Here is a 25,060-nt window from a genome sequence, read left to right as displayed (position 1 = left end):
CATGTGTGATAATGTAAGTGATTTGAGAGCTCAGTGTGCCTTGCCACATGAGTGTTCATGACAGAACCCCCCACTTGTAGGTCTGCTGAGTTAAATTCATCCTAATTCTGTGCAAACAGCAGCTCCAAGATGCTGAGAAGAGCAAGGACAGTGGGTGGGTGTGCATGCACACACCCTTGGGTTTCCTGCTGTGTGGGCAGAAGGTTTTGTTCAGCAGTAAATCTTCACTCCCAAGTGGGAGGAACAGATCAAATCTATATGAAACGAAAATATTTATCAAAATACATCAAATAATCCATATGCATATCTATCATATATGTAATTTAAATTAGATAATGCTGCATATTATATATTTTAATATATATACTGTAATAAATAGAATATATAAAATACATATTTGATCTTTTTCTAGGCCATTGCCTGTGGGCATGTAGACCATCACCTAGTGTTATGATACTTTTGCCTTCTCGTACTACGTTACAGTACCAACTCCTCTGGGAGTTCTTTTCAGGAATTTCACAAAAAGGGCTTCCATTATTTCAGTGCTTGTGAGAACTTGTTGCAACCCTGTCAGCTCTGCAGCTGCTCCTCCACCCCTCTCCTGTTCTTACCATGTGAACAGAGGCCCATAGGCAAGGAAGAGAGTTCTCTGAAATAACCTAGCATTACTGTCATCCTTTGTTTTAAGCTGCTTCTGGCTGGAATAGAGGTATATGCTGAGCAGCTTGTTATCAAAGGGAGAGGGAATAGTAGAAGGGAGTAGGAGGAGGACCAGGGAGGCTATCTCAGGGTGAGGAGTCTGATTCAGAGTCATAAAACTCTTTAATATAGAAACAGGTGTGACATCCACAGCCTGCAATATTGACAATATTTGAACTCTGTGTTCAATGTGCCTTCAGTTTTCACCTATAAGAGCATGTGGGTGTAAATGAAAGTATACTCTCTGCTCCTGATATTAGTAATAAGTAATAATATTATAGTTGTGAACTTCTTCCTATGCCTGCTTTCAAATTTTCAATATAAAATTGATCACAACAAAAATATATAGCTATTTGTAATCTCAAATACTTATCAGTATATAGCTTAAGAAATGGTTGTTTTCCATACAAAACATGTTTGTTTCAATTTTCTGTCATTTTTAAATAAGCATGGCATATTTTAACAAATATGACAGTACTTGTAAAATAATTCATCCTATTCAACCTTTTAAAGCACTGAACATATGATTACAAATATTCAGTTTAGGACATAAATGGAAGAAAGATCCAGTAGAAACAGACTATTTGAAGGGAGCATTTTCATGAATTTTAAAATAGATTTCTCCCACCCTTGTTTTCTTCCAACTTTTGTCTTTCTATTTGATTCAGCTTCTATTCAGGACAGTATAGCACGTCAGAAACCTTTTAAGTTCTTTCAGAGAGTATCAGGCATGTGAATGCAAATGCGTTACTAGTAATCTTCATCAGGAGAGAGAGTAACACAGCCCACATGGCATCAGTAAAGTGTTTACAAGGTATTAATATGCCTACTGTGACAAGTTGTATTTAATAGGAGGTAACAAGGAGTTTGTTTTCTTGGTTTTCCTCCTCCCTCAAGTAATAAATTTTAAAAGCTTCAATATTGATTCAATGAAATGAATGGTTAAATCGTTCTGGGGAGGCTCTGACAAGTGGACAAATGCTTCCATGGTTACATAGAGCTATGCAGTATGGTTACTGAGCTTTGCTGATTTCCTCCCTCTGCCACTGAAGTAAAATAACAAGCCACAGGGAAGCACCACACATGGTGAGCGCAAACTGGAAACAACTCGAAAAGATCAAGTTAGCTTATGCAGATTTTGAACAATACGGGGTTTATTATTTTACACTCAATGTATAAAACAATAAACATGCATTTCCAGTAGTTTCTCCTTCGTACATCACTTTCCCATGGAATGTTTTTATTTCTCATCTGAACAACTTCTCTTTTGATTTGGAATGGCATAAATTAAAAGACCATGTGAAAGTGTGTTTCATAGTACTGTTACACGAGTTATGTTTTTTGCAGGAATATTTATATATTAAATGGTGTGCCTGCATCAGTGTGGGCCTCTGCAATACCTAGCTAACAAATAACAGATCATGTGTAGAACTTTAATATACAGTTGCTTTGGGATGCTTTGCAGTATAAACATAGTTAAGTGGTTTTATTTTTGATCTGCTTGCATTTGAGGTACTCAAATTTCAGGTGTCATAGGGAATAAATTGTTATAAATGCATAACATTTTACAAAAACAGTACAAAACAATTACATACAATTATTTCATAAGAAATAGCATTAAAAATGTTGCAGATCAAATATTATATTTAAAGAAGGACATCCTGCACGTCCTAAAAGCACAAAGTGTAAATGAAACGATAAGCAGATGTATTGACAATAGTTACATTTTTTTTCCCTTGGAGAACAACTCCAAAATAAGCATGTTATCCACTGCATTAGTTTAGCACTGTTTAGTTGTTTTCTCCTCTGTGTTTGACAGTCCTCAAAAGCACCATCTCAGCATCAGAATGCTAAATTGTTTCAGCACTTCTTTGTGGAGGCAAGAATAAATGCCAGGATCCCACACAGCCAGGAAAATAAATTCATAAACATGGGAGATAGTTACTTCTGAGACAAAAATCCTGATCTTAAAGCTTTCCTTTAAAAGTTTGTATTTGCAGGTACTTAATTTCACACTTACTCAAATAATTTGTCTTTGATCTTGAAGGGGGAAAAGTAATCAATGAGTGAGAAGACATTTCAATGTTTCACTTAAAAAGAAAATAGTCAGTTCTTAAGTTGAGAAACATTGGGGATTTTGTGTTTCCAAAGAGTTATTTTTCTCATTTGAAAGAAAACAAACAGAATGCTGAATTGTGAGTTGGGAAAGCAAGTTAAATTGTATGCAGCATCTGGAACCTTCTTGCTTTTATCTTTAAATAATTTTCGAGGACTTTGAAATTAAGAGCAAATTAGATGCAAGAGATTATGGAGAAGTTTTAATATTTTTATTATATCTTCAAAAAAAAAGTGCTTTTGATAACCATTCTGTTTGAATTTAGAGTCTAGTGCTTGACATGCTCAGAAGTCGTATGTTTTGATGGATATTTTATGAGAAAACTACTTATTTTCTGGATAGATTGTACATTGTCAGTGACATGCTGCAAATGGAGAGCTGAGCAACCTGAAGAAACAGCCATGTCACTTTTTGTGGAAGTCTTGTCAAATGAGAGTTCATGAATCAAAAAGTTATGAATAGAGTTTTTTGCTGTGTTAAAATGTGGTAGCCCTTAATGAGGAGATTTAGGAACCATTTACTTTTTCCTAATAACAGGAATAATTCAATTTTTTTTTTTAAAAGCTCTTTTAAAGTGTTAACATCAGCATACTTTATCAGCATGTAAGCAGGTAGCTGTAGCATAAAAAGGTTAACCTTTACGAAACTGATCGTAGGAAGCATAAACTAATTAATGTTTGTATATGAAAAAGAGCACAATGTACTTGGAAGTTCTCATTTTTCAGTTTCCTAAGTCCTGGACATTTCTGAAAAATAGAAGATCAAAATCTGATTTTACCTACATATGTCTGCACATGAACTAATCTGGCATAAACCGCTCAGTCAGAAGCATAATACTCAAATTTTGTCATTCAATCTTCTCAGTTTATTAGCATTGTTTGCATTTGTTTATTTTTTTTCTCCTCTTTCCTGCATATGTTTGTTTATTCATCAGGAACCTATGCAGTAAAATCAAGATTATGATATTAAAGCACTCCTAGCCCAACAAAAGGTAAAGTTCAGGAAAAAGTGCCTGGCATCAGGTGACACTTAGAAGTGATTGTGCATTTCTCTGGCATGGGGTGGCTGGATTGGCATCTCCAGAGAGTGCAGGTAGAACAACTAAAAAGTGATCAGGAACCTCATTTCACATTTTGAAGAAGAGACAAACCAACCATGATCGTAAGCTGCTATGGGACAGCAGGACAGAAACCTGCTAGTATAGACTAGTCAGGCTGTGAGATGGGCACATCTCACCTTTTGGTGTAAGTCATAGTTCTGCTCTCTTTTGAAGCCTGATTTAGCATAGTTCCCTGAAGATTATGCTACTAAAATAAAGTTCTATAGCTCTGGGCTGCTGTTCTGTTCAATACTGCCAGTTCGATGTGGTCTCCAGTGTGAATCCACTTAATAATAAAAGAAAAAGGGGAACGTTGCCTGGATGTCAGAAAAACAAGCAAATATCTGTGCAGAATCAAAAATCGAGCTACAGCTGCACATGCACAGGGAAGGATATTAGTGTCTGTGGCCATCTCTAGCACGGTCTGTCTTGCAAAAACACCCAGCAACAAGGACCATCATTCAAAGAAAATCCACTTTAGAAAAACAAGGAAAAGCTGACTACCAAGACCAAATGAATTCCTTGCAGGAAAATATTCTATATCTTGTGATTGCTCTGTGAATAAAGAACTGAGATTGCTCTGTGAAGAAAGAAGCAGTTTCAGTATCTGTGTATATCTGGTGGATGTTACATATTTTTGAAGTGTTATCACGTTGGAGAGATTGATTTATAAATAAGGTAAGAATAACTTGTCTGTTATAATTAAGCATTGATCTGTGACAGAGTTGTATACATGCTTCTTGTTCCTCATTCTGAGTCTGCTTCAGCTAAAGCACCATAAAAAAGTGACAGATAGACCTATATATACCTGTATACCTGCACAGGACAAAAATTTCTTTTTTTTTAGTTCTCTTTCTTTAGTATCTGCATCCAAATAGAAATTTGAAGAATTCTGAAGTTTGGATGTTGCAGGTGAAAACAAAAATGAATTTTAGTTGCATTTATGAATAAAAAAAAATTATAGCATTTATTTTTGGTTTCTGATATTTGTAGAGTAAGATTCCAGTACCTCCTGCTGAAGAATAAATTATACCAATATAACACAAAAATCTTCCCTAATAGAAACAAAAATGTAAAGAAAAGAATATACACATGCCTGAGAAGGCTTTGTTAGACGTTTTTTTCTTCCTGCTTATTTAAGTCATCTGTTCTTTCCAGGGATTTGTTTCTTCTTCTAACTCCTTCTTCTGTGGTCTTTTCTTTCAGATGATGCCAATGAAGGGACAAGGCAAGGTTTCAGAACAAACAAACAAACTGGCGTCCATTGTTTCTGGTGCTTTCAGTGTTGGTCTACTTGCAGCAGAGTGATTTTTTGCTTACAGAGGTTTAATGATTTCAAAACAAAGGATATCCAAACAAACAAATAAGTGAGGGGTGTACTTAATACATCTTATTTACTGCTTTTGTGGAAAAGAGAAGCTAAGGCTGACCTGCAGGCATAGTTCTGTGCAATGCCAGATCTGTTTTAGGTCCAATACCAATCCTGATTGTTTGTCTCTGACATTTGTAAGGGTGGGGAATGCAGTGTGGGCTGCACGCTGAGTTGTTAAAAGTGTGTGTGGAGTGTCTGATGCCAATCACCACCAGCCTTCCAGCTGCTTGAGTACCATCACTGACAAAATCCTATGGGAGATCTCCCACTCTCAAGTGTAACAAAAGGAAGCACAGATCTCTGGAGTGGTATGATGAAAATTAAATAACGTAATCAGGAAATCCTGATTTCAGAGAAAACATGGAGTACTTTGTGTTGAGTCAGAGAGCACAGCAAAAGTCATTTTGGATCTGAATGCAGTTTTATGGAAAGAGCCCATGAGAACAACCATGTGAATTACTGAACCCAAGTCTGATTCTCACTCTTCCTTAGTTTTCTAGCTCAATAATTAGAAACATTTAATGTGCTCAGGCTTTCTGGAAATAAGAGCTAATGACTGAAATATAATAAAAGTATGGTATTGCAAAACATGTTACTTATCTCTCATGCTTATACATTAAGTTCTGCCTGGTGCAAAAATCTGCACTAGCAATATTGGCCTTTGAAAGGATGCTTCTTGCTCTGTTTTTTTTGGTTTTTGGTTTTTTTTTGTCTTTTTGCCAAATAAACTGGTGCAGGTTCATGAGGATTATGCATAATAAAGTACTGATCAAAAATATGTTCAAATATAAACCAAGGTGAACTAGTTCAAGGAGATTAAACAGATTATCAAACAGAACACCTTTTGCATGCACAGCATATTTGTTTAAAAGAAAAAAAATCCACTTGAGGGTTTTTTTAAAAGAGAATTTTTATAATGTTTGGACAATTATCCCAATATTTTCTCCACTCTTAAGAACTTTGTTTGTTCTACTTAATGTCTACTTTTCTATTTGCATATTAGATTATTTATGCCTTTATCAGTTGTACTGCAAATTTTTATTTTTCAACATTGATTTTCTCTTTAGCTATACATACAGTAAATAGGGAGATTCTTCTTACCTAACAAAGCTAGGTAGTATTCTGAAGTACTGAAGTAACTATTTGTACTCCTTCTTTTGTCAGAGGAGGGGAAAAACTACCTCTTAGAGGTGGTTCACCCTATCCTGCTATGAGTCCACACTAGGCTGGGTGGCTTGTTAAGTGGAATGCTTCTACTTTAAAACATTATTTTTATAGGTAAAATTCTTCTTGGGATGGTGGTGACCCTTAAATATGAATTTCATATTAGCTAGAGAAATGTCTGAGTCCGGAATGCTTTATCTTGGATTGGAAATTGTTTGTCTAACAGAATTGTTTCTCCATCCAGAGCACTGTATAGCTGTGAATTAAGATGAGCTGCATGTTCAGGTGCCACTGAGGACTTGAATCCAAAATCTGTCATAATCCAATAATAAAACCTGTCAGTTTTGCTGTGCCGAGTAATATAACAATGCAGTCTAAGCTGAGTGGAAAACCTGCCAAGGTGCTGGTGGGAGGGGCTGGCTCAGTCTCAACTACAACAGTGCAATAGCAATGGCTGGGCTTTGAAAAAATTTTGTCCTCTTCCATCCCCCCCACCCCCCTTTTATCTCCACAGCAGTGGGAAGGCAGCAGCAGTCGGGAGAGGGAGGAGAGTGCCGGACGCTGCGCAGATCAGGAGGAGGAGTAGAGAGGGGAATGCATAATGCGTGAGTGACAGAGGGTGTGCAGGCGGCTGTCGGAGTCGAGAAGACGCGGATGTTCCTGTCCCAGGGTCCAGGTGCGTTTGTCGTCCGTCTCCCTGAGGCACCAGTTGCTTTGGAAGCGAGCTGTGTCGGCTGCCGAGGTGCTCCCTGCGCTTTGCGGGCGGCACCTACTGCGGCAGGGATGGGGCTGAGCAGCGCAGCCCTGCCTGTCGCTCCTCCATGAGGGGCGGCCGGAGGGTGACACTCCGCTAGGGTTTCTATTGTTCCAGCAGCTTTTCTTTCTGCTCTGCAGAGCTGGGCAGGTGGAAACAGTAGTCTTTCCAATGGAAAATCCTCTTCTCAGGGGATGCTATCAGGATACAGCTCAGTCTGAGGCCGGCAGTTTTTGACTCTCAGAAAAGAACGAAACATTGGCAGTTTAAATTAGGTGAGAGTAGAAGGGGAGGAGCTGCCTGTGCACTGTGTATTTTAAAGGAGAGTGAGTTGAAAGTAAGAATGAGTGTTTCAAATCATTGTCTAATAAGTAATGAGCTTTAAACATTAATAATTACGATATGGCATGTAAGTGATTCCAATTAGAAATACTGCTTTCGCTTCTTGCTTTTGGTATGTTGATTCTATATAAGATATTGCATAATTCACGCTTGCTAACCCAGATAAAGCTAAGATCAAATGTATATGGAACTGCTTGCCAAAAATCATTGTTTTTCATGAGTCTTTACAGTGCAGATATGAAATAACATGGGATTAAAATAATCTTATTCATTATATAGAAGCCACAAGTGTTTTAGTTTCTTCTTTCTTGATAGTGCTTTATACACATTTTCTAGAATAGTTAAGTACTAAGTATTTTGGGACTCTGACATGAGGGCAGTTTAATAACTGAAGGTAGAATGTGATATATTTAGTTTATCTATCCCTTAAGCCTTGAACAAGCTTCTCCTACTAAACAGATTTCAGGGTTTCCATGTGGAAAAACTGAAAAGAACCAGATTCCTGAGGGAATAATATAATTTGTGGCATCATAGGCTTAGAATTGAAATGGAAAAATATTTGATAGTATAAGAGTTCCCATGTTTCAAAGATATACAATTTATAATTTGTAGTTGTTACTAGTATTTATGTTTTTGTTGGTCTCTGGAGCACAGTTTTATTCTTTATCAGCTTTCTAATGCACTTTTGTGTTTTAATAGCTTTAGATGAAGAAATCCATTATGTTAACTAAATTTACATCTGAACAAATTAATTAACACTAAAAATAGGAGCATGTACTTATTAGATTATGCTTATTGTAGCTGTGATCTGTGTCTTTGACACATGAAAATCGATGGGAAAAAGTGGTATCTGTTTTTGTGAAGACTAGTGCTGGAGAGTTTATTTGTGCTGTCAGCATTTTAAAGGTTGAAAAACAGTGCTGGATGAGTTTTATATTATTGGTGCTGGTGAAGGAGATCGATCCTCATGCATTCAAATCTACTGTGTAATTCTTCCCTGGGAAGTTGTGCGTTTTATTTGAAAGAGATTTTCCGAATTGGGTCTAAATCATAGCCTGTATTAAAATCTCTACCCATGGGATTTTGTTAAGCTTGTTTTTTGTTTTCTTTGGAATTCCATTTAAAAAAAAAGAGTGCTTAAAATCTACAACTGCTACCTGAATATTCTAATTAGCATGTAAATATAATGACTGAAATTGAAGTATTGGAAAGGCTATGAAAGCATATTCCTTTAGCTGTGTAACAGTAAAGAATCCCACTATAGAGGTGTGTGAGTATCTCAGGGGAATCATTGGGCAGCAATGATTATAGCACTTTGTAATAAAAATATTGATGACCTACAAATCACCTTTTAGATTGTTACACAGCTACCGTATTGTTCAGAATTGTGACATGGCAACAACGAGGGGATTTTTAATAAGCATAGGTTTTAAAGTGTTTTTTATGTCTATAAACTTAACAGAATTTTAATTTTAGAATGTTTTATTGAAAAATTGGAAAAATATATTCTTGCATCACACTTTGAGGAAAGAGATATTTAAAATTTGTCTCAGCTACATCTGAAGTGTAAGGTGTCTTTGAGAGCATTGAAACAGCAAAATTTATGCATGACTCTTGTTATTATTTGAGATAGGATATCTGATGCAGTTTAGCTAAATTTTATTTCTGAATAATCCCAACCTCTTCCAGGATGTTCCTGGTATTGGGTCAATTTAGTTGTTCACTAAGAAAAAAACTAGGTAGGCAAGAGTAAATAAAAAGAATATGCTGAAATTATTTGCTCGTGGACTATTAGGCCTACACCTTCTGAAACTATGATCACATATACAATTATCTTTGCATGTGTAATCCTCTTGATTATCTGTACTCATTTGTAGAAATTGTGCTTGCATTTCAGCTGTGCAAGACTGGCTAATTATGATATTGCCAATTTTGTATATTATGTATAATATAATGCAATATAATATACCTGTGAATTTAACAGTTCTTTTCCTCTGTAGAAATCAACATACATAATGTCTAAATGCTTCTCTCAATACGTGTTAAGAGTCAAGTGCTGTATAGTATCTCCATCATCAAATTTAATTTTACAAAGCCACTGCTGTCAGTTGTAGGCATTGTCCTAGTTCCACATATTCAAGAATTATGTCTGTTTAATAGGAGCTATACTACTATTTCTTAAGGAAAACAAAAAATTGATGGGGAAAGCAAAATTATGCCATTTGTCTTACTCCAGGTGGACCCACCATAACATATTTTATTCAGGAAAAAAGCTACTGAATCACAAATTATTTCACAAATTTCTGCAAACTCTCACTTGCTTAAGTCACCTTTTTAGTGAATAATCTCATTGGGAAATACTTTGTTTAGAGAAATACTTCCAAGATTTAGCTTACTATGTGTATAAGAACATGAAGCAGTTTGCAGAAAAAATTTTCAAACTGTTAAGTTCTGAAATATGCCTCAAATATGAAAAAAATGTTTCAGAGATTGGCTTATGAATATTTCCTAAAAAATAAAGTGGTTGTAGTTTCTTGTATTGAAATAATTTGTAAATTCAAACCAAGATTGCAGTTACTTACTGAAACAGGCATATTTGCATATTTGATAGACTAAATTTATCTGGCAAAATTAAACAACAGAGAAGATGCTTTGCATGTTTATCACAGCTTTTGTGTTTGTGGATTTTTTTATCAGGACAGAATTTTCTCAATACTGTCGTAGCAATATATATTTTTCTATACCTCGATATTTTTTGTTTATCTAATCTTGTAACTTGTATAAACTCATTAATTAGAATACCAGTTATTACTCTAATTTTCTGATGGCGAAAGAAACTTCTCAGTCACTTATTCTGGACTGGTCCAATATGTTTCTGCTCTGAGTTGTTTCAAGCTTTGCTTCATTAAGGATTTAACATGGCCTTAATTCAGCCATCTGTTATGGGTTTGGCAGGCCAACAGATCTGAGGTTGGTAGGAGCTTTAGAAATTTCCCACATTTTTAAAGGTTAGGAAAAGAGCTACCTTTATGAATAGATTTTGAATAATTCTCAGCAAGACAATGGTGCAGAAGTGGGGTAAAAATGCTTGTCATTCTCTGAAGCTCAGGGTCCCCTGTCTGCCTTTAGCTTTGCTGAAAAGCAATTAGCATTTCAACCAGCCAATTTGGTTACATGCAATGAAGTACTTGGGTTTGTAATTTGCTGCCTTTGGCTTGGTGCTGTTGAGAACTAGCTTTGTATAATCCTCTCAAAGCATCTTTCCAGCATAGTTATTGTTGCTAGTCCTAAATAACTAATCAACAAAGAGGTTTCCTTGTCTTGGACTGCAGGGTGCCTTAAAAGAACGAAAAGAAATACCCAGTTAATAAGGGAATGATTATAATTATTAAATAGTGATTATTAAATTGTGACATGGGTTAAAAGGTTTAGAAAGCAGACAAAGCAGAATACATGATAAAGGTAGTATAAGAAGGCTTTGTATCCGAACAAATTTTGCTTTAGGAGTTCTCTTCTCTGAGAAATAAATACTTTGTTATATGTTTTATCTAAAAAAAGATTGCCCAGATTTAAGAGATTAATCCACAGTATAGATTAGAATGAAAGCCCCAAGCTAATCATCTTTACAAATTACACAAATATATTTTTACTTCTACAGAAAGAAGTCTTTGGAGGACTCTGCAACACAAAGATTCTTTAATTAACATAATTTGTTACAATCTAATGAAAAATTAATATATTTTATTGTAGAAAAGAACCTTGTTTTATGTATGCCTTAAATTCTTGTATTTCATAATATGCTTTTTTGAGCTCAAGAAAACTTCACTGATTCAATTATTGTAATAATTAGGCAACACATTAAAAATTCTGTTTGGATCATATACGTGTATTAAATTGTAAGGATCTGTTGAGGATAGCAACAGTTTTGTCAGTGTACCTGAAGCAATGCCATCTAATCCTCACCATGAAGCTTTATTTTGCTGTTCTGTACCCTAAAGTTTTGTGGTTTTTTTCTTGCTGTAAAATCATGTATAAAGCACTGCTTCTGTTTTTAGTTTTAAGTATGAAAAAAAAAAAAACACTCTATTGCAGAAACCCATGATTTCTTTTTCTGGCATATATTATTCATTTAGGCCATGGAACTTCATTCACAGCAAATACTAGGTATTTGAAACTGTGATAGTCTTGTCCTCAGCTGCCAACATACCTTCTCAACATTTGTTAAGTGAGAGTGTTGAGGATATGCAAGAATCCTCCAAACTGAGATACAAATGGAAATAATTGTGAAAGTTGAGATCTCTGCTGAAATACAATAAATGGCTGATTTGCAGTGAAGTCTGCTAACCTTCATCAACTGGATTTCTGGGTACCTATATGTTAAGAGCCTGACCCTGGCATCTTCAATCATGCAGTTACTTCTACAAGTATGATCTGGGAATGATAGGCATCTCAGTGAGGAGGTCTCTTGGTTTTGATTTAGTTTGGCTGTTGGTTTTTGGTTTGTTGAGTTTTTTTAATCCCCTTGTATTTTGGAGCAAAAACCATTTTGAGAGGGGGTATAAGGGCTTACAGTGTTTGAAGTTAGAGTTACTTGGTGCAAAATGCCTAGGTAAAAAGCTAGCCCTGGTTCTGGAATACTCAGTAAATTAATTTCTGTTAGAGAAAGATGTTCACTGTGTTCATTAGAGCTACATGAGTGGAAAATTATCTCCAGTGTGGAGCTTAAAACTATATATTTACCTTTTACTCAAACTTTTTTGTATGTAGGAATGCTGAAAAATTAGGTCTTGCTTTTCAAAGGATGTACTTAGACTTGTATTTAAAGTAACCTTAATAGCTCCAATTTGTTGCACTGGAGGTACTGTGGGGAAAAGCAATCCAGATCATACAGCTACTCAAAATTATTTCGTGGTTCTCTTTTTGATATGAAAATTATAAGGTAACTGCAAATTTTTGTAGATTGGTGTTTTCTCTGCTTGCTGGTAAAAATAGTGCATTCTATGCTGCTTGAGAGTTTTGCCCCTTATTCTCTGCTCAGAATTAGAGCAAGTGGTTACCTCAGAAAATCTCTAGCATTACCTGGCATAAGATATAACCTTTGGTTCTTCAGTGATGATTATATGGTTTAGAATGTAAAAATTGAGAATACAGTTTAGGTCCACTCAAATTCTTCTGAGAAAATAAAAAGAAATTGCCAGAAAAGTCACAAGGGACTTCTTACACTGGATTTCTTACACTTTTTAACTCTGAGTGACCTCTAATAACAGGGTGAGATGATTTGAGTTTCTCCTTATACCTTTATCTTGGCCTCACTTTTACTGCTTTATGTATTTATTCCTGGCTGTGATGATAGATGTACCTTCCTGACTAGTAAATATAAATATAGTGGCAGGCAGGCAGTAACCAAGTTAAGCATCCTTGCATGCCTTTTCCAAGAGAGAGTAATTGAATGAGCAAGAGTTGTCGTATGAAGATATTCAGGTTACATTTAATTCACCATTCCTGGTAATACATATGGTAATAGATAACAAGATTTAAAAAAAAAAAAATTCCAACTGTTAGAAAGTGATCAGGGGTATATTTGACTGACATCAGTGTCATTAATTTGAAATACAGATTAATCTTTTTATTACTGATGTGCTGCAGTATTGTTCTGTCAAGGCAGCAGTAGTGACTAAGGAAGTAGGCTACTGAGACCAAACACTCAGAATAGTGAAAGCTGATAAAGGGATTTTTATCACCTAATAGTCTGGATTTGTGCTGCTTTTGTTAGCACTTTCCAATGTTAGTAATATGAAGGCGAATGTCAGGTGTCTAACAGGCCTTTGTAATAAAGAGAAAGACAGGAAAACATGTAGAAAAATGGAAAGCAAAGACATTCAGTGATACTGAAGAATGCTCATGGAAACTGGTGAGACAATCTCTGCAGCTATTAGCATGGTCCAGGGATGCACACAAAGTCAGTATAATTCTCATTTTTTATTCACCTTGTAGCAGGCTGAAGGCAAAAAGGGGATATAGGTGGACATTGTTTTGAAATAGCATCTTTGGAAAACTCTGTTTTCCAATTTGTAGTCGAGTGAGAGATGCATTCCACAAACAAACAAAAAGCCCAAACCAAAAGAGGAAGAACAACCAGCAGACCAGGCTTGGGTAATGTCTGCTATCCATATGCTGGACCTGTTTTTTTATATGTGTGAACTGTGGGAGCTTTGAGGCAAGGGAAAAACAAGTCCAAAATAAAATACTTACTCTTTAATTTGGAGCCTTGACAACATAGAAAGGAGAATTTTAGTAAATCAAAGTTTTTATAATCCCTGCTTCTTTTCCAGATTGTTCTCCAATACTGTTGTAAATGTCAAGAGGTTCTGAGAATGCCTAAAATAAAATGCTGAAAACATGCAGGGTTTCAATACATTTCTGCAGCAGGTACAGCAATGGCAATGACCTTGTGAAATTTCATCCTGTATGCTGTTCCTATCTACTACAGAGAATCACCACTTTATATATGGAAGAGCACATGTCTGTGTCTCCCATTGTATCAGCCAAGAATGCTGCTTGCTTCTGACATCTCTGCTAGGAATAGGCTCCTCTCTGGCAATGTCTGATAGCTGTACTGCTCTACTTAATGCAGAGTACTAGGCATGCCAGTTTTTTAATGTTTGACTTGGCTGGGTATTTGTAATCACTGGGAGTAGACAAGGACAGGTAGTAAATGTGGAGTTACTCTTGCTCCCTGTGTCTGTGGGCTTTAGAAATACACAGAGAGTTGTGTGAGGATGGGCAAAAGTGGCAAATCAGGCTGTAGCTGTTGGGTGGGAATGGTGCTTCTTGAGCTTGTTGCTTCTCCTGTGACAACTCTGAGGTAGAGAATACTTAATCCCATGTTCCATCTGCTACTTTATTGTAATCTCTCTTTCTTTTGCCACTTCCCATTTCCTATCTGGCATTTTATGCTTATTTCATTTCAGATTTTAACCTGGATCAGTCCTTTTTGATCTCTCCATGTTTCATTGGGCTACAGATTCCCTCATACTTCAAAGAAAATAGCCAGGAGATCTCTTCATTCTTAAGGGTGTAATTTATTAAGCACAGAAGCTGGTGTAAAAGTCTTCAGAAAAGACCATTTAGTCTTTATAATCCTTAAAGTCTTCATCTGAAATTTGTCCCAGAAACTGACTGGGAACAGCAAGCTGATCCTGGTGATTCACCAGTTTAATGAACCTAACTTGAATTCCACCGGACAACTGATTAAAATGGTATTCCTTATATAAATTGTGCGAGTATTGTGAAAGTTGCTGTGTGGAATCAGTATATTATTTGCTCAGTTCTACACTAGTATTCCATATTTTAGTGGAAAATACAAATATGCTTCAAAAGTGCCATAAAATGCATACTAAAAGAAATTATTAGTTAGGGATCACAACTCAAAATTCTGAGTTGGAGTTCTTTTAGTTTTTTAAAACTATATGATGGAATAATGGGATTTTCTTTACTTTTAAAGTCCTTTAATACCATTCTAATGTCCAGATTATTATTATTCAAAAGGTATGGTTTGGTTTTGATGCCAGAATTTATGGTTATAAATCACATAGAAACATCATCTAGGCCTCAGTACATAGCACTGTTTTATACTACCATTGATACTGATAACAAAATGGTTGATCCATTGTTTGTGCTCTAAAGATGTGTGATGCTCTATTGCTTATAGTTGTTATAAAAACATTTCAGTGACTTTGGCTCATTAAACTAATTAAACTAGAATATTTCAGTATCCTGGATGGAGAGAAATGAATTTAATAATATGTAGCCGAAACAGAGGGGAGTATTTGATCACCAAATGCATGGTTTGCCAAAATTTAGCAGTAAAGGACTAGAGTTTCAGCTTAATTTAAAAAATCAAGTCACAAATTAGAGGCATTGGTGGTTTAATGAGGTAAGGGAAGTAAGGAAGGGTGCTCTTGTAATCCCTGGTCTTGCAAAGGCTTCTGCTGAACTTCATGCAATAATTAATAAAGAACAAATTGTGTTCCCATATAAATTTACATAGGAATTTAGTGTACAAAGGGAGTTCATTTTTAATAAAGTAAAATACTGGGACCTATAGTACATTTTCAGCTATTTGAATAAATTTGTTTTGCATTCTCTTAGTCTTGATGTATGGTATTTTTATTATATTACATCGCATCCATTTTTAAAAAATAACAATTTAAAAAGTTCAATTCATATAAACAGAATAAAAACTACTTCTGGCAGGCTGTGCAAAGTAAATCTTAGTACAAATAACGTAACAAGGAAGGATACACACCAGCTGAATAATTGATGTGATTGATTGTGAAACTTCTCTTGTTCCGCAGGAGTAATCCTATAGTTTTAGAATGCTCTCTAGTAGAAGTAATAGAATTCAAGTAATTCTAAACTTCGTAATCTTGCCCTCAAGGATCATGTTTTCAGTATTATTTACTAGAAGCATGTACCGTGGGAAGGCATTGGCGAAGTCTATTGACTAGGTAACAGCTGAAGCTAAAAGGTCAACAAATTCCTCAGTTTAGTATGGATGACGACTGCATCTGCAGACAGTGCAACTGTCTGAGAGTTTACAAAAGTTAGACAACTCCTCTCTCCAGCTTGAAAGGTTTTTTGTTTGGGGTTTTTTGTTTTTTTTTTTTTAATACAAGAATAGTCCCGCAAAAACTAGAAAAAGAAGAAACCTTGGCAGTGTTGATAATTTTAAATCCTAGGAGGTGTATGTATATATATTTTATCTTTGTTTATTACTGTCAGTTTTTGCTGAACTAGAATTCCTGAATGGATAGACATGGAGACTCAAGCATTGTTTCTGTCAGTCTGTTACACACTGAATTCCCAGTAAGAGCCATGGATATCTTGAAGGACTGTGTTCCTGGTAGTAAAAGTGTAGAGTAAAGTGAAGCTATGCAGCAAAATCGTTACTGTGTGACATTTTTTTTCAGAAATAGTCAGACACCGTTCAAGTGGGTGGTGGAAAGAATAGCTGTTTTCATGGTCCTGGTTTTTTGTACTAACTTTTTTTTGCTTGGCTGTTCCCTCTGTGATGTTCAATAGATCTAGATGAATTTATTGTTACAGATATTTAAAATCAACTAACTTTTTCAACTCACCAGTCTTTGCTTTTATGTACTCTGAAAAACAGTGATAGATTTCTTGACTTCCAATTTATATGCAGTTAATAAGCCATGTGTGTGGATCTTTTTGTTCTTTAGTTTGCCTGAAAGCAGTTTATTTCAAGTACTCACCACCTAAAATTATCCTTGTCCAGACAGAATTTGTTGCAAGATGAACTAAAGACTTGAAGTCTTTCTGAAGCTGTGTTAGCTTTAGTGATAGGAAGGCTATCTTATTCTCTATTCAGTCAAGAATTAAAACTATCTGACTGCAAACAAAACATTCAAAGTATGGGCTGGACCTCAGTTCTGATTCAAATTTGACATACATTTTTACAAAAATGTGTTTTAAGGTTCTCGTAACATTTGCTGTTTTAGTGATGAGTTGTGACTAAATATTCATAATTACAGCTCTTAAATAATGAGAGGAAACTGCTTTGCAAACATGTTTGATCTTAAATGTTATTAATAAGAAAATACTAATGTAATATGTTCTGAACAGTTTATACAAGTGTGATTGACCATATTTGTCTGGGAATTGTAACACTTAGAAGGATAATTATAAGTAAAGTGAAATTTTAATTATATATTTAATTACACTAATACTGCTTGTACCTTTTGTACAAAAATTTTTAAAAGTAATAGGGTAAAATAGTGATTACAGATTAAAAGAAACTTGGTGAGGGAATTAATTCAATTAAAGTTCGATGTTGTAATGCATTTTGGTGTTTGGAGCACAACTTTGTTCTCTTTGTTTTTTCCAAAACTTCTAAGATTCTTATGACAGCAGTCTGCCCTCTCCCAGTATCCACATTCTCAGTGTACAATGTAAGCCTCTTCAGAACAATGCAGCCATTTGAAATTTCTTGTTCCGTGCTCTTTTAAAAATTTAGCTTTCACAGTATCAACACTTGATGACTTAAACCAAGACTTAAAATTGCATTTTACATCTCCAAACGGGAGTCTGATGAGAAATACAGAGAAATGGAGAAAGTAAGATAAAACTTTGCTTCAAAGTTTGCATATCGTAACAGGAAATATTAGATGTTGTGCAGAAGCAAATAAAAATCAAAGCAGGGCTGTACAAAGATTGCAATGTCAAAGTATGGCAGTTGTTCTCTGGGACAGGAACACATGAAAGGATCATGGGATAAGACTCAAGTACGTGTGCAAATGTGTAATGTAAAATTATCTGTGAGATTATCTGCAAGTATCCAACCCTTCACCCTTCCTGTCATTATTTGCATGTTTTTAAAGACATTCTAGAAAGCAAAGATAGTGGAAATTGAACTGTCAACCTTACAGCTAATTATTGTTGATGGAAAATGAAAACAGTTGTGGTAATGTAATTTTTTTTTCCTTAAAAGAAGTTCCTTATTCCTCCACGTGAAGAGGTTGATAAATACTGTCTAGAAAATCACTAAATAAAAATAATGAAAATAGAATTAGAAACACATGATATTTACATTATATGACTTGGTTGTAGTGGAGACCTCTGTGTGTTTTAATTTTGAAACACACAGGATGATCATAGTATGTGAAGAGTTGAAAGAGGTCAACTGGATTGTTAAGGTCAACCACAAATGCTTTGTGTATTTTAGATTCTCAGTTTATATTTAATATCTTTTTTTTCTACAGGGATGCCCTCTGCTTCTTTATTAGTTTATTTGCTTTTAGCATTACTCATTCATTTCACATCTGGAGAAACAGAAGTGAAGTTTGGCGGACAAACAGAATTTGTAGTCAATGAAACAAGTACAACTGTAATACGTCTTGTAATTGAAAGGACAGGGAAGCCTGCTAACATCACAGCAATTGTGTCGGTAAGAAACCATGGAAGTTGTATTCTCAGTAACTGCTGATAACCTTTTAAAGAGCTTTTCAGGACTCAGAAACATGGAGAGTTGATAAGAGAGACAGGTGAGATCCACAAAACTTCCTTTGTTTCCTCTTCTCTGGACTTCTAATTTCACTGTTCTGAAAGCAAGAATAGTCTTTTTCACAATTTTTTTTCAAGACTTTAGCTTCTAGGAAGGATAATTTAGGTGTGGCAGCTATGCTGGTTCAGTGGCTTCTCTCCTTTTAGTCTCAGTGCCCAGCTGTAAATTTAGTCTAGACCCTTTGCTGTTTTTACGTGACTGCCTTTGTATTAATCACCTCACTTGCAGTAGAATCAGGGCAATTTTCTTCTGTTGGTTGAGATGAAAGAAGGGAAATCCTTTTTAGAAGACTTAACCTTGCCAGCCCTGGTGATCAAATTGTTTGTCTAGGTTGAATACCTAAACTCCTTCCAGTGCTTAGAATGGAAGGCAGAGGGCAGTTACATCCTGAGGTAAGTTTGATTTGTGTAGAGTATTATGAGTTGTACATATCTGTACTTTCTCTACTAGCATTTTCAATAAAAAACCTTTTCATATGGTACATTATGCAGAGAAGGAAGTCATACGTGATTCTGAAGAAAATGTTCTGTTTATTTTACTAGGGTTTTTTTTCACCTGCTTACACAGTGTGAGTCTGTTTGAATGAGTCTAGAATGATAATACAGAACATACTGAAGGAAGAAGGAGGTGGAATTTGGTTGTGTGTTTATTGCAGATTGAAGGAGAGAACACGGGAGACTTTTTTGACACATATGCAGCTGCATTTATACCCGACACAGAAACAAACAGAACAGTGTATATATCTGTCTGTGATGATGATCTTCCAGAGGCTGATGAGACATTCACATTTCACTTGACACTACTGGTAAGTCTCAATTTTTCAATGTATCTATTCCACACAAAGAAGTGGGTAATCTAAAATGGGTGAATGGTATTTCATAGTTTTCAGTGTAGTCCTACTGCTTGTGAGCAGTGATAGGTAAGAACTAAAATCTGGAGTCCAAGCAGGATGATGCTTATTGCCCTTCAGAAAGTTTGCATTTCTAGGGATGTCTCTGTGTCATGTTGCTCTGCCTGACACTTGAGCAGGCATTGGATTCAGCTGTGGACATTTGAAGGTATACTAGTGCCCAGAAGACTTAGATTGTGGAGACTCAGCCTTTTCTGTTCTCCTGCCTAGAATATTCATAGAGGAGATGGTGGAAGTAGCAGAAAAAGAGAATGACTTCCAGTCCTCTAGAAGCAGAGGTTAAATGTGACCTATCTAAACCCAAGCAATTTTATAAATATTTACCAATAAACTTCTTCATATTGATCTGTTTCACAGGAGTTATGCTAAAGACAGGGGTTTACATTCATATATTTTTAGCTAACAGTTCATGAAGAAGTAAGATGTCAATTGAGTAAAAATAAATTTTCTATTTATTTGCCAGTGTTACATGTCTATTGGGATATAAGTTCGTTTCAAGCAGTTTACTGTTGACTGTTTACAGTGTATTTCCACAGTAATTAGGAATTATCTTAGTACATTCTGTAGCTTTAAAGAACTTTCATTGTGATATATAATAAAAAGACATACATTTTTTGTAAGCTGATACAATTAAGAGACAGTAAAATCAAAATGCCTTTTTTTCCCATTACCATAATTAATATCTTTTTTTTGTTTTATTTTAGAAACCATCTACAAAGATAAAACTTGGTTCACCCAGATCTGTCACTGTAACAATCTTATCAAATGACAATGCCTTTGGAATAATTTCTTTTAACATGGTATGACTTTTTATATAATATATTATAGAATATTTTAGAAAACATAAAGATGAAATTGTCAAAGATGCTGGTTAGTTATTCACCCAAATCCCTTGAAAACTGATTCTAAGTTACATCTCTGAAAATATCTCAAGATAATTCATACATATGTATGCATATATATTACAGGTTTAATATTTCTAAAGCTTTTATGTTTTGAGATGCTGCCTAAGATCCTCAAACCTGGATGAGTATCTATGTTGCTCATCTAAATAACAGCTTTTAGAAGCTGTTCAGTCCCACTGGCCCTCAATATACTGTGGAAGAAATGAGGAGTAATGCCATAGGAAAGTTAAAGAGGTGGCTTGGAAATTTTAAGAATATATACCTTTTTCCCGTCTAACAGAGTGATTTTATATTTAACTGTCAAGCTGTAAGAGCAGCATCATGATATATGCATAATAAGACCTTCTGGGGATAAGGATGGTGTAACTTTGGTGGTATGGAGGAAATTTGCAATAATACAAGCTTTGTGTTAGCAGAAAGAGAAACTATGCTTTATTGCTGGCATTGTGGCAATATAGTTTTTAGAAGACTTCCCCAAAACAAATCAAATAAGAAAAATTTTTAGCACCACAGTATTAAGCCCTGCTGCTCTGTGAAGTGCTGTAAGTCTTTGAAATCTGTCGGCTGTAGCAGTTTGATAGACAGAATCCATTGTCTAGTTATCTAATAAATTAGTTTTTAATGGAGAAAAACTGTTTCTAATAGGGTTAGGAACTCCTGCAAATATGACCAGTGCTCAAATGCCAATCTATATTGTAACTATGCTCATTTACAAAATAAACCCCAAAAACAAAAACAAAGAAAAATTTTAAAAACCCCAAAAGCCAAGAAAACCCACTCTGCTTACCTTATGATAATTTTTTTAATCTCAAACCTTTCAAGCTTTTTATTAGTGGAACTAATTGGTTGCTAGGAAATGTAGGCCATCAGCGGACTGGTTTGCAGATTGGATTAACTTGTCTGTGGGAGTTTGGTATTTCTATGGTAACAATTTCTTCCTTCTGCTGTGATATTTGATCTGTGCCTGATTGTCTGTCCCTTTTCTTCCTCATTAGTCTGCCTTAATCACAGTGAATGAGCCTAGGGGCAGAAATGAATTTTTGCCTCTCACTCTAATTAGGGAGAGAGGAACCTACGGGACGGTCGTTGTAACTTTTGAGGTGAGTTTATCAAGGCTTCAGACCTTGGTCTGTTAGATGAAGCTCTGAGGCCATAATCATAACTTATTGAAGTGTTTGTTGAAGTGAAAGGAGCAAATACTTATGTCTACGTTTGTCAATTCTGTTTCATAAAATGGAAGGATACTGTCTTTCAAGTGGAAAATATTGCAATTATCTAACTGCTTAATTTAGGAAAAATGAAGATATATTTAAAAAATGCGTATTCTCTGTCATTTAGGAAGATGTTTGAAGCAACATTTGATGGTATTATTAGCAAATTATGTCTGTTGAGTGTGCAAGAAATTTCTTGTATAGTTTTTCAAGATTTATGAACATCTGACTCTGTTGAAGGTGCTTGTGCCACCTTCAAACATGTAAATGTAGAGCACAACATTTTGTGAAATTCTTTATCTATAAGACTTCAGTTTGAATTCCCGGACATTTCAACCTTTCAAAATCATTACTTCAATATTTAGGCCATTAATCACATACTTCTTGTGAATGGGATATACTTACTGCCTTTATTGTGAGAGGTGAGATTTTTTTTTTTCCCTTGTATAGTTCTGATTCTGTTACATTCTTTACAATTACAGGTAATCCTTTTTCATCTCAAAAATTCCTTTATCAGCTGTCATCAAAGATTTAATCTAGATATATTAAAATCTCAAAAGATTTGTACTGGATATTATTGTATGCTAAATGCAGCATGTATAGATAATGTTCAGAGATTCTTTGTGCTATTTAATGCAGATATGTTTGTTTTAAAATCCAATAGATTTTGCTATCTGCACAATTTATCAGATTAATTTCACAATGTAGTTTGTATGCATATGTTGAAAAGAATTTACCAGATTTTCTAAAGCAAAACTCTAACATATTGAGTCTATAGGTCTTACTATTTTTTTAGGTTTTAGTATTAATTGTAAATTCCTGAGTATCACAAGTCAAGATAGAAAGGTCACAAAATGAGTAATTGCTATTATCTTGTCTTGGAACTGATTAGGAAATGTTAGCTCAATTAAAAGAGCAGGACTATCCTTTCTGTTATTTAAAAGAGTCACTTATGCATCAGTGGATACCAAAGAGCTCCCAAAGGCCTTTATGAAAGTAATTTTCTTCCTATTTCTCTGGCAATACAGAATTTCTTCAGAATGCCTACTCTGATTTACTCCATCTGCCAAAAAAGAGTAGATTTTTGCAACTAAATGAGTGTGCATATCATCAGGAGATGACTGAATAAATTGCAATTTATTAAGCATTTCACACACTGTGTATTGACTATTATACTAGATTTGTATGCATGCTCTATGTATTTCTTATCATAAAATCTTCTATTTGCAGATAGAAGATGGACCAAACTCAGCTGAAGAAGACTTAAGCCCAGCCAGAGGAAATATTACATTTACCCCTGGGAGATCAGTGTTGATTTATAATTTAACAGTGCTTGATGATCAGGTAAAAACAAGCTGACATTTTTGATTTGGATGTATAGATTGGCTGCTGTTCTGGAGGGACTCTTTATATTATGCTATAAAAGTGCTTGGTTTAAACAGGGGTACAAGTCCTTCTGCTGTGTAAAGTGATTTTCAGTTTTCTCTGTGGGATATAATTTTGTCCTTTTAATGTTGCCTTTGTATTTTTCATCAATTAATATTCTTAGTTTCTGAACATACCCTGACTGCTCTGACTAGATCTGTTTGGTGCTGTACAGTAAAAGTATAAGCAATCAAGAAAGCATTATATTTTTATTCAGATGAAATAGTGATGTGCTTGTATTGTCAAGGATGATGTTTTGTCATCTATTAGACTGACGTTTCTGTATTTACTATAGAAAATAATATATTTATTTATTTCATATAAATTTTTCTGAATGAACATGGTACTGAACAACTAGGTAAAGAAATTCACAAAAAAAAAAATACTGAGGGGAAAAGCATTCTGTATTAAAAGTGGGAAACTTTAATGTACTTCTTTTTCATATTCCTGTTAATTATGGAAAACAGTCTCCCAAATCTAAACTGATACCAGTATTAAAAGACTGTGCCAAACTACTGTGTAGAAATATCTCTTTCAGATTAGATGCATTATTTCTGTAACTTATATATGAAAAGAATTCATTAGGTTTATGAGGAGGGTGTGATTTACTTTTCTTCTGACATATTCTGAATGCTCTTTCACTCAAAGTTTGATGTGTATAGCTGTGGTGGTCCACTCACTGGAAATCTTGCACAGCTGTAGACAGGAGGTTAATTTTGTGAAAAAATCCTTTACTGATGATGATGGTGGAATGCATAAGCATTCAGCATTGCTCTCAGAACTTAATTTGAGCTGTTAAGATCCGAAGCTAAGAAAAACTGTAACAGTTATTGTTCTCAATTGCAAAGCATTTTTCTTATAAAAATCAGGCAAGTGTAGCTCTGATCTCTAGAGTGGTACATTTATAGTAATTTTATAGTGTACGTTTCCTATTTTAGTGAGGAACAATGGAACATTTTTATGGAAAATGAAAGCAAATCAGCACTGAAAATCTTTTATATTGTTGTCTTTGAAGTCTGACTGGGTTTTTCCTTGGTCAACATTGATGCCGTTAAGAATTCCAAAATGCTCTGTTCATATGAAATGTTAAGATGTAAACTGTAGCTAAAGTTGTGGATACATTTTGACTTTCTTAAATGTATATTTTTAAATTACTCCAGATGGAATATCAGTTAGTTAACTAAATGAAACACAAATTAGCATTTTTTTTATTGATTTAGATCAACTGTATTGTACTTCAATATAGGAAGTTCATGACTTCCAGTCTTACAGTGACAACTCCTGGATAGGATACCCAGGATTTTGGATTGCACCAGTTTTTTCCATATATATATTTATAAACTAATATAAAATAGAAATCTCATCCTTAATCCTGTAATTTGTGGTTTATAGATTATTCTTTGTTGTCTCCTGCATCAGACATTGGAGAAGAAATAGCTAGAACTAAAATGTAGTTTTAAACACTTGTTTTGTAGAAATACCAACATCTAAATTTTTGCTGAGAGCAAACAAACACTTTCTCAGATCTGTAATGGAAATTTTGTCTGGGTTTGTGGGTGTGTCTGAACAAAGGATTCCAGTTGTATAGGGATGGATGAGCCATGGTATATAGAGAACATATAGAGATAGATCAGAATCAACATCAGAAAAAATAAAATTCAAATCTAAGTAATGGAGAGGAGTACTTGTTTCCAAGTAGAGGTGGCTTTCAAAAATGGCTGTTGTTCTCCTCATACTCTCAAGCTGTAAAGATGAAGATTTTTGTGGAGATTTTTCTTGACTAATTTTTATTTGTGTTTTTGTTTGACTTTCTACCCTCTTTCAGAAATATGTTTTGGGAAATAAAAACATTAAATTTTGAAAAGGGGTGTTTAGCACAAGACTATTAAAAAATTTTAAAACAAGAAAAAGAAATTCAAAAATTTTTTAAAACAAGACTATTTTCCTGTTTGTTTTAATATGAAATGAGCCTTCAAGTTG

At 34.9% G+C, this 25,060-nt stretch overlaps 1 protein-coding gene across 1 annotated transcript in view; it reads left to right on the top strand.

The window, feature by feature from the left end:
• The first annotated feature begins 6,968 nt into the window (after positions 1-6,968).
• Positions 6,969-25,060, top strand: part of ADGRV1 (adhesion G protein-coupled receptor V1) — a 237,134-nt gene continuing 219,042 nt past the window's right edge. The window contains exons 1-6 of the mRNA XM_079331426.1: positions 6,969-7,126; positions 18,328-18,512; positions 19,285-19,434; positions 20,244-20,339; positions 21,440-21,544; positions 22,886-22,999. Of these exons, the coding sequence (XP_079187552.1) occupies positions 7,105-7,126; positions 18,328-18,512; positions 19,285-19,434; positions 20,244-20,339; positions 21,440-21,544; positions 22,886-22,999 (672 nt within the window). The 5' untranslated portion in view covers positions 6,969-7,104. The remainder of the gene's footprint in view (positions 7,127-18,327; positions 18,513-19,284; positions 19,435-20,243; positions 20,340-21,439; positions 21,545-22,885; positions 23,000-25,060) is intronic.

This window comes from Erithacus rubecula, assembly GCF_903797595.1.
Source record: "Erithacus rubecula genome assembly, contig: SUPER_Z_unloc_3, whole genome shotgun sequence".
In the NCBI taxonomy this organism is placed as follows: Eukaryota; Metazoa; Chordata; class Aves; order Passeriformes; family Muscicapidae; genus Erithacus; species Erithacus rubecula.
This window is presented reverse-complemented; position numbering and strand designations above follow the sequence as displayed.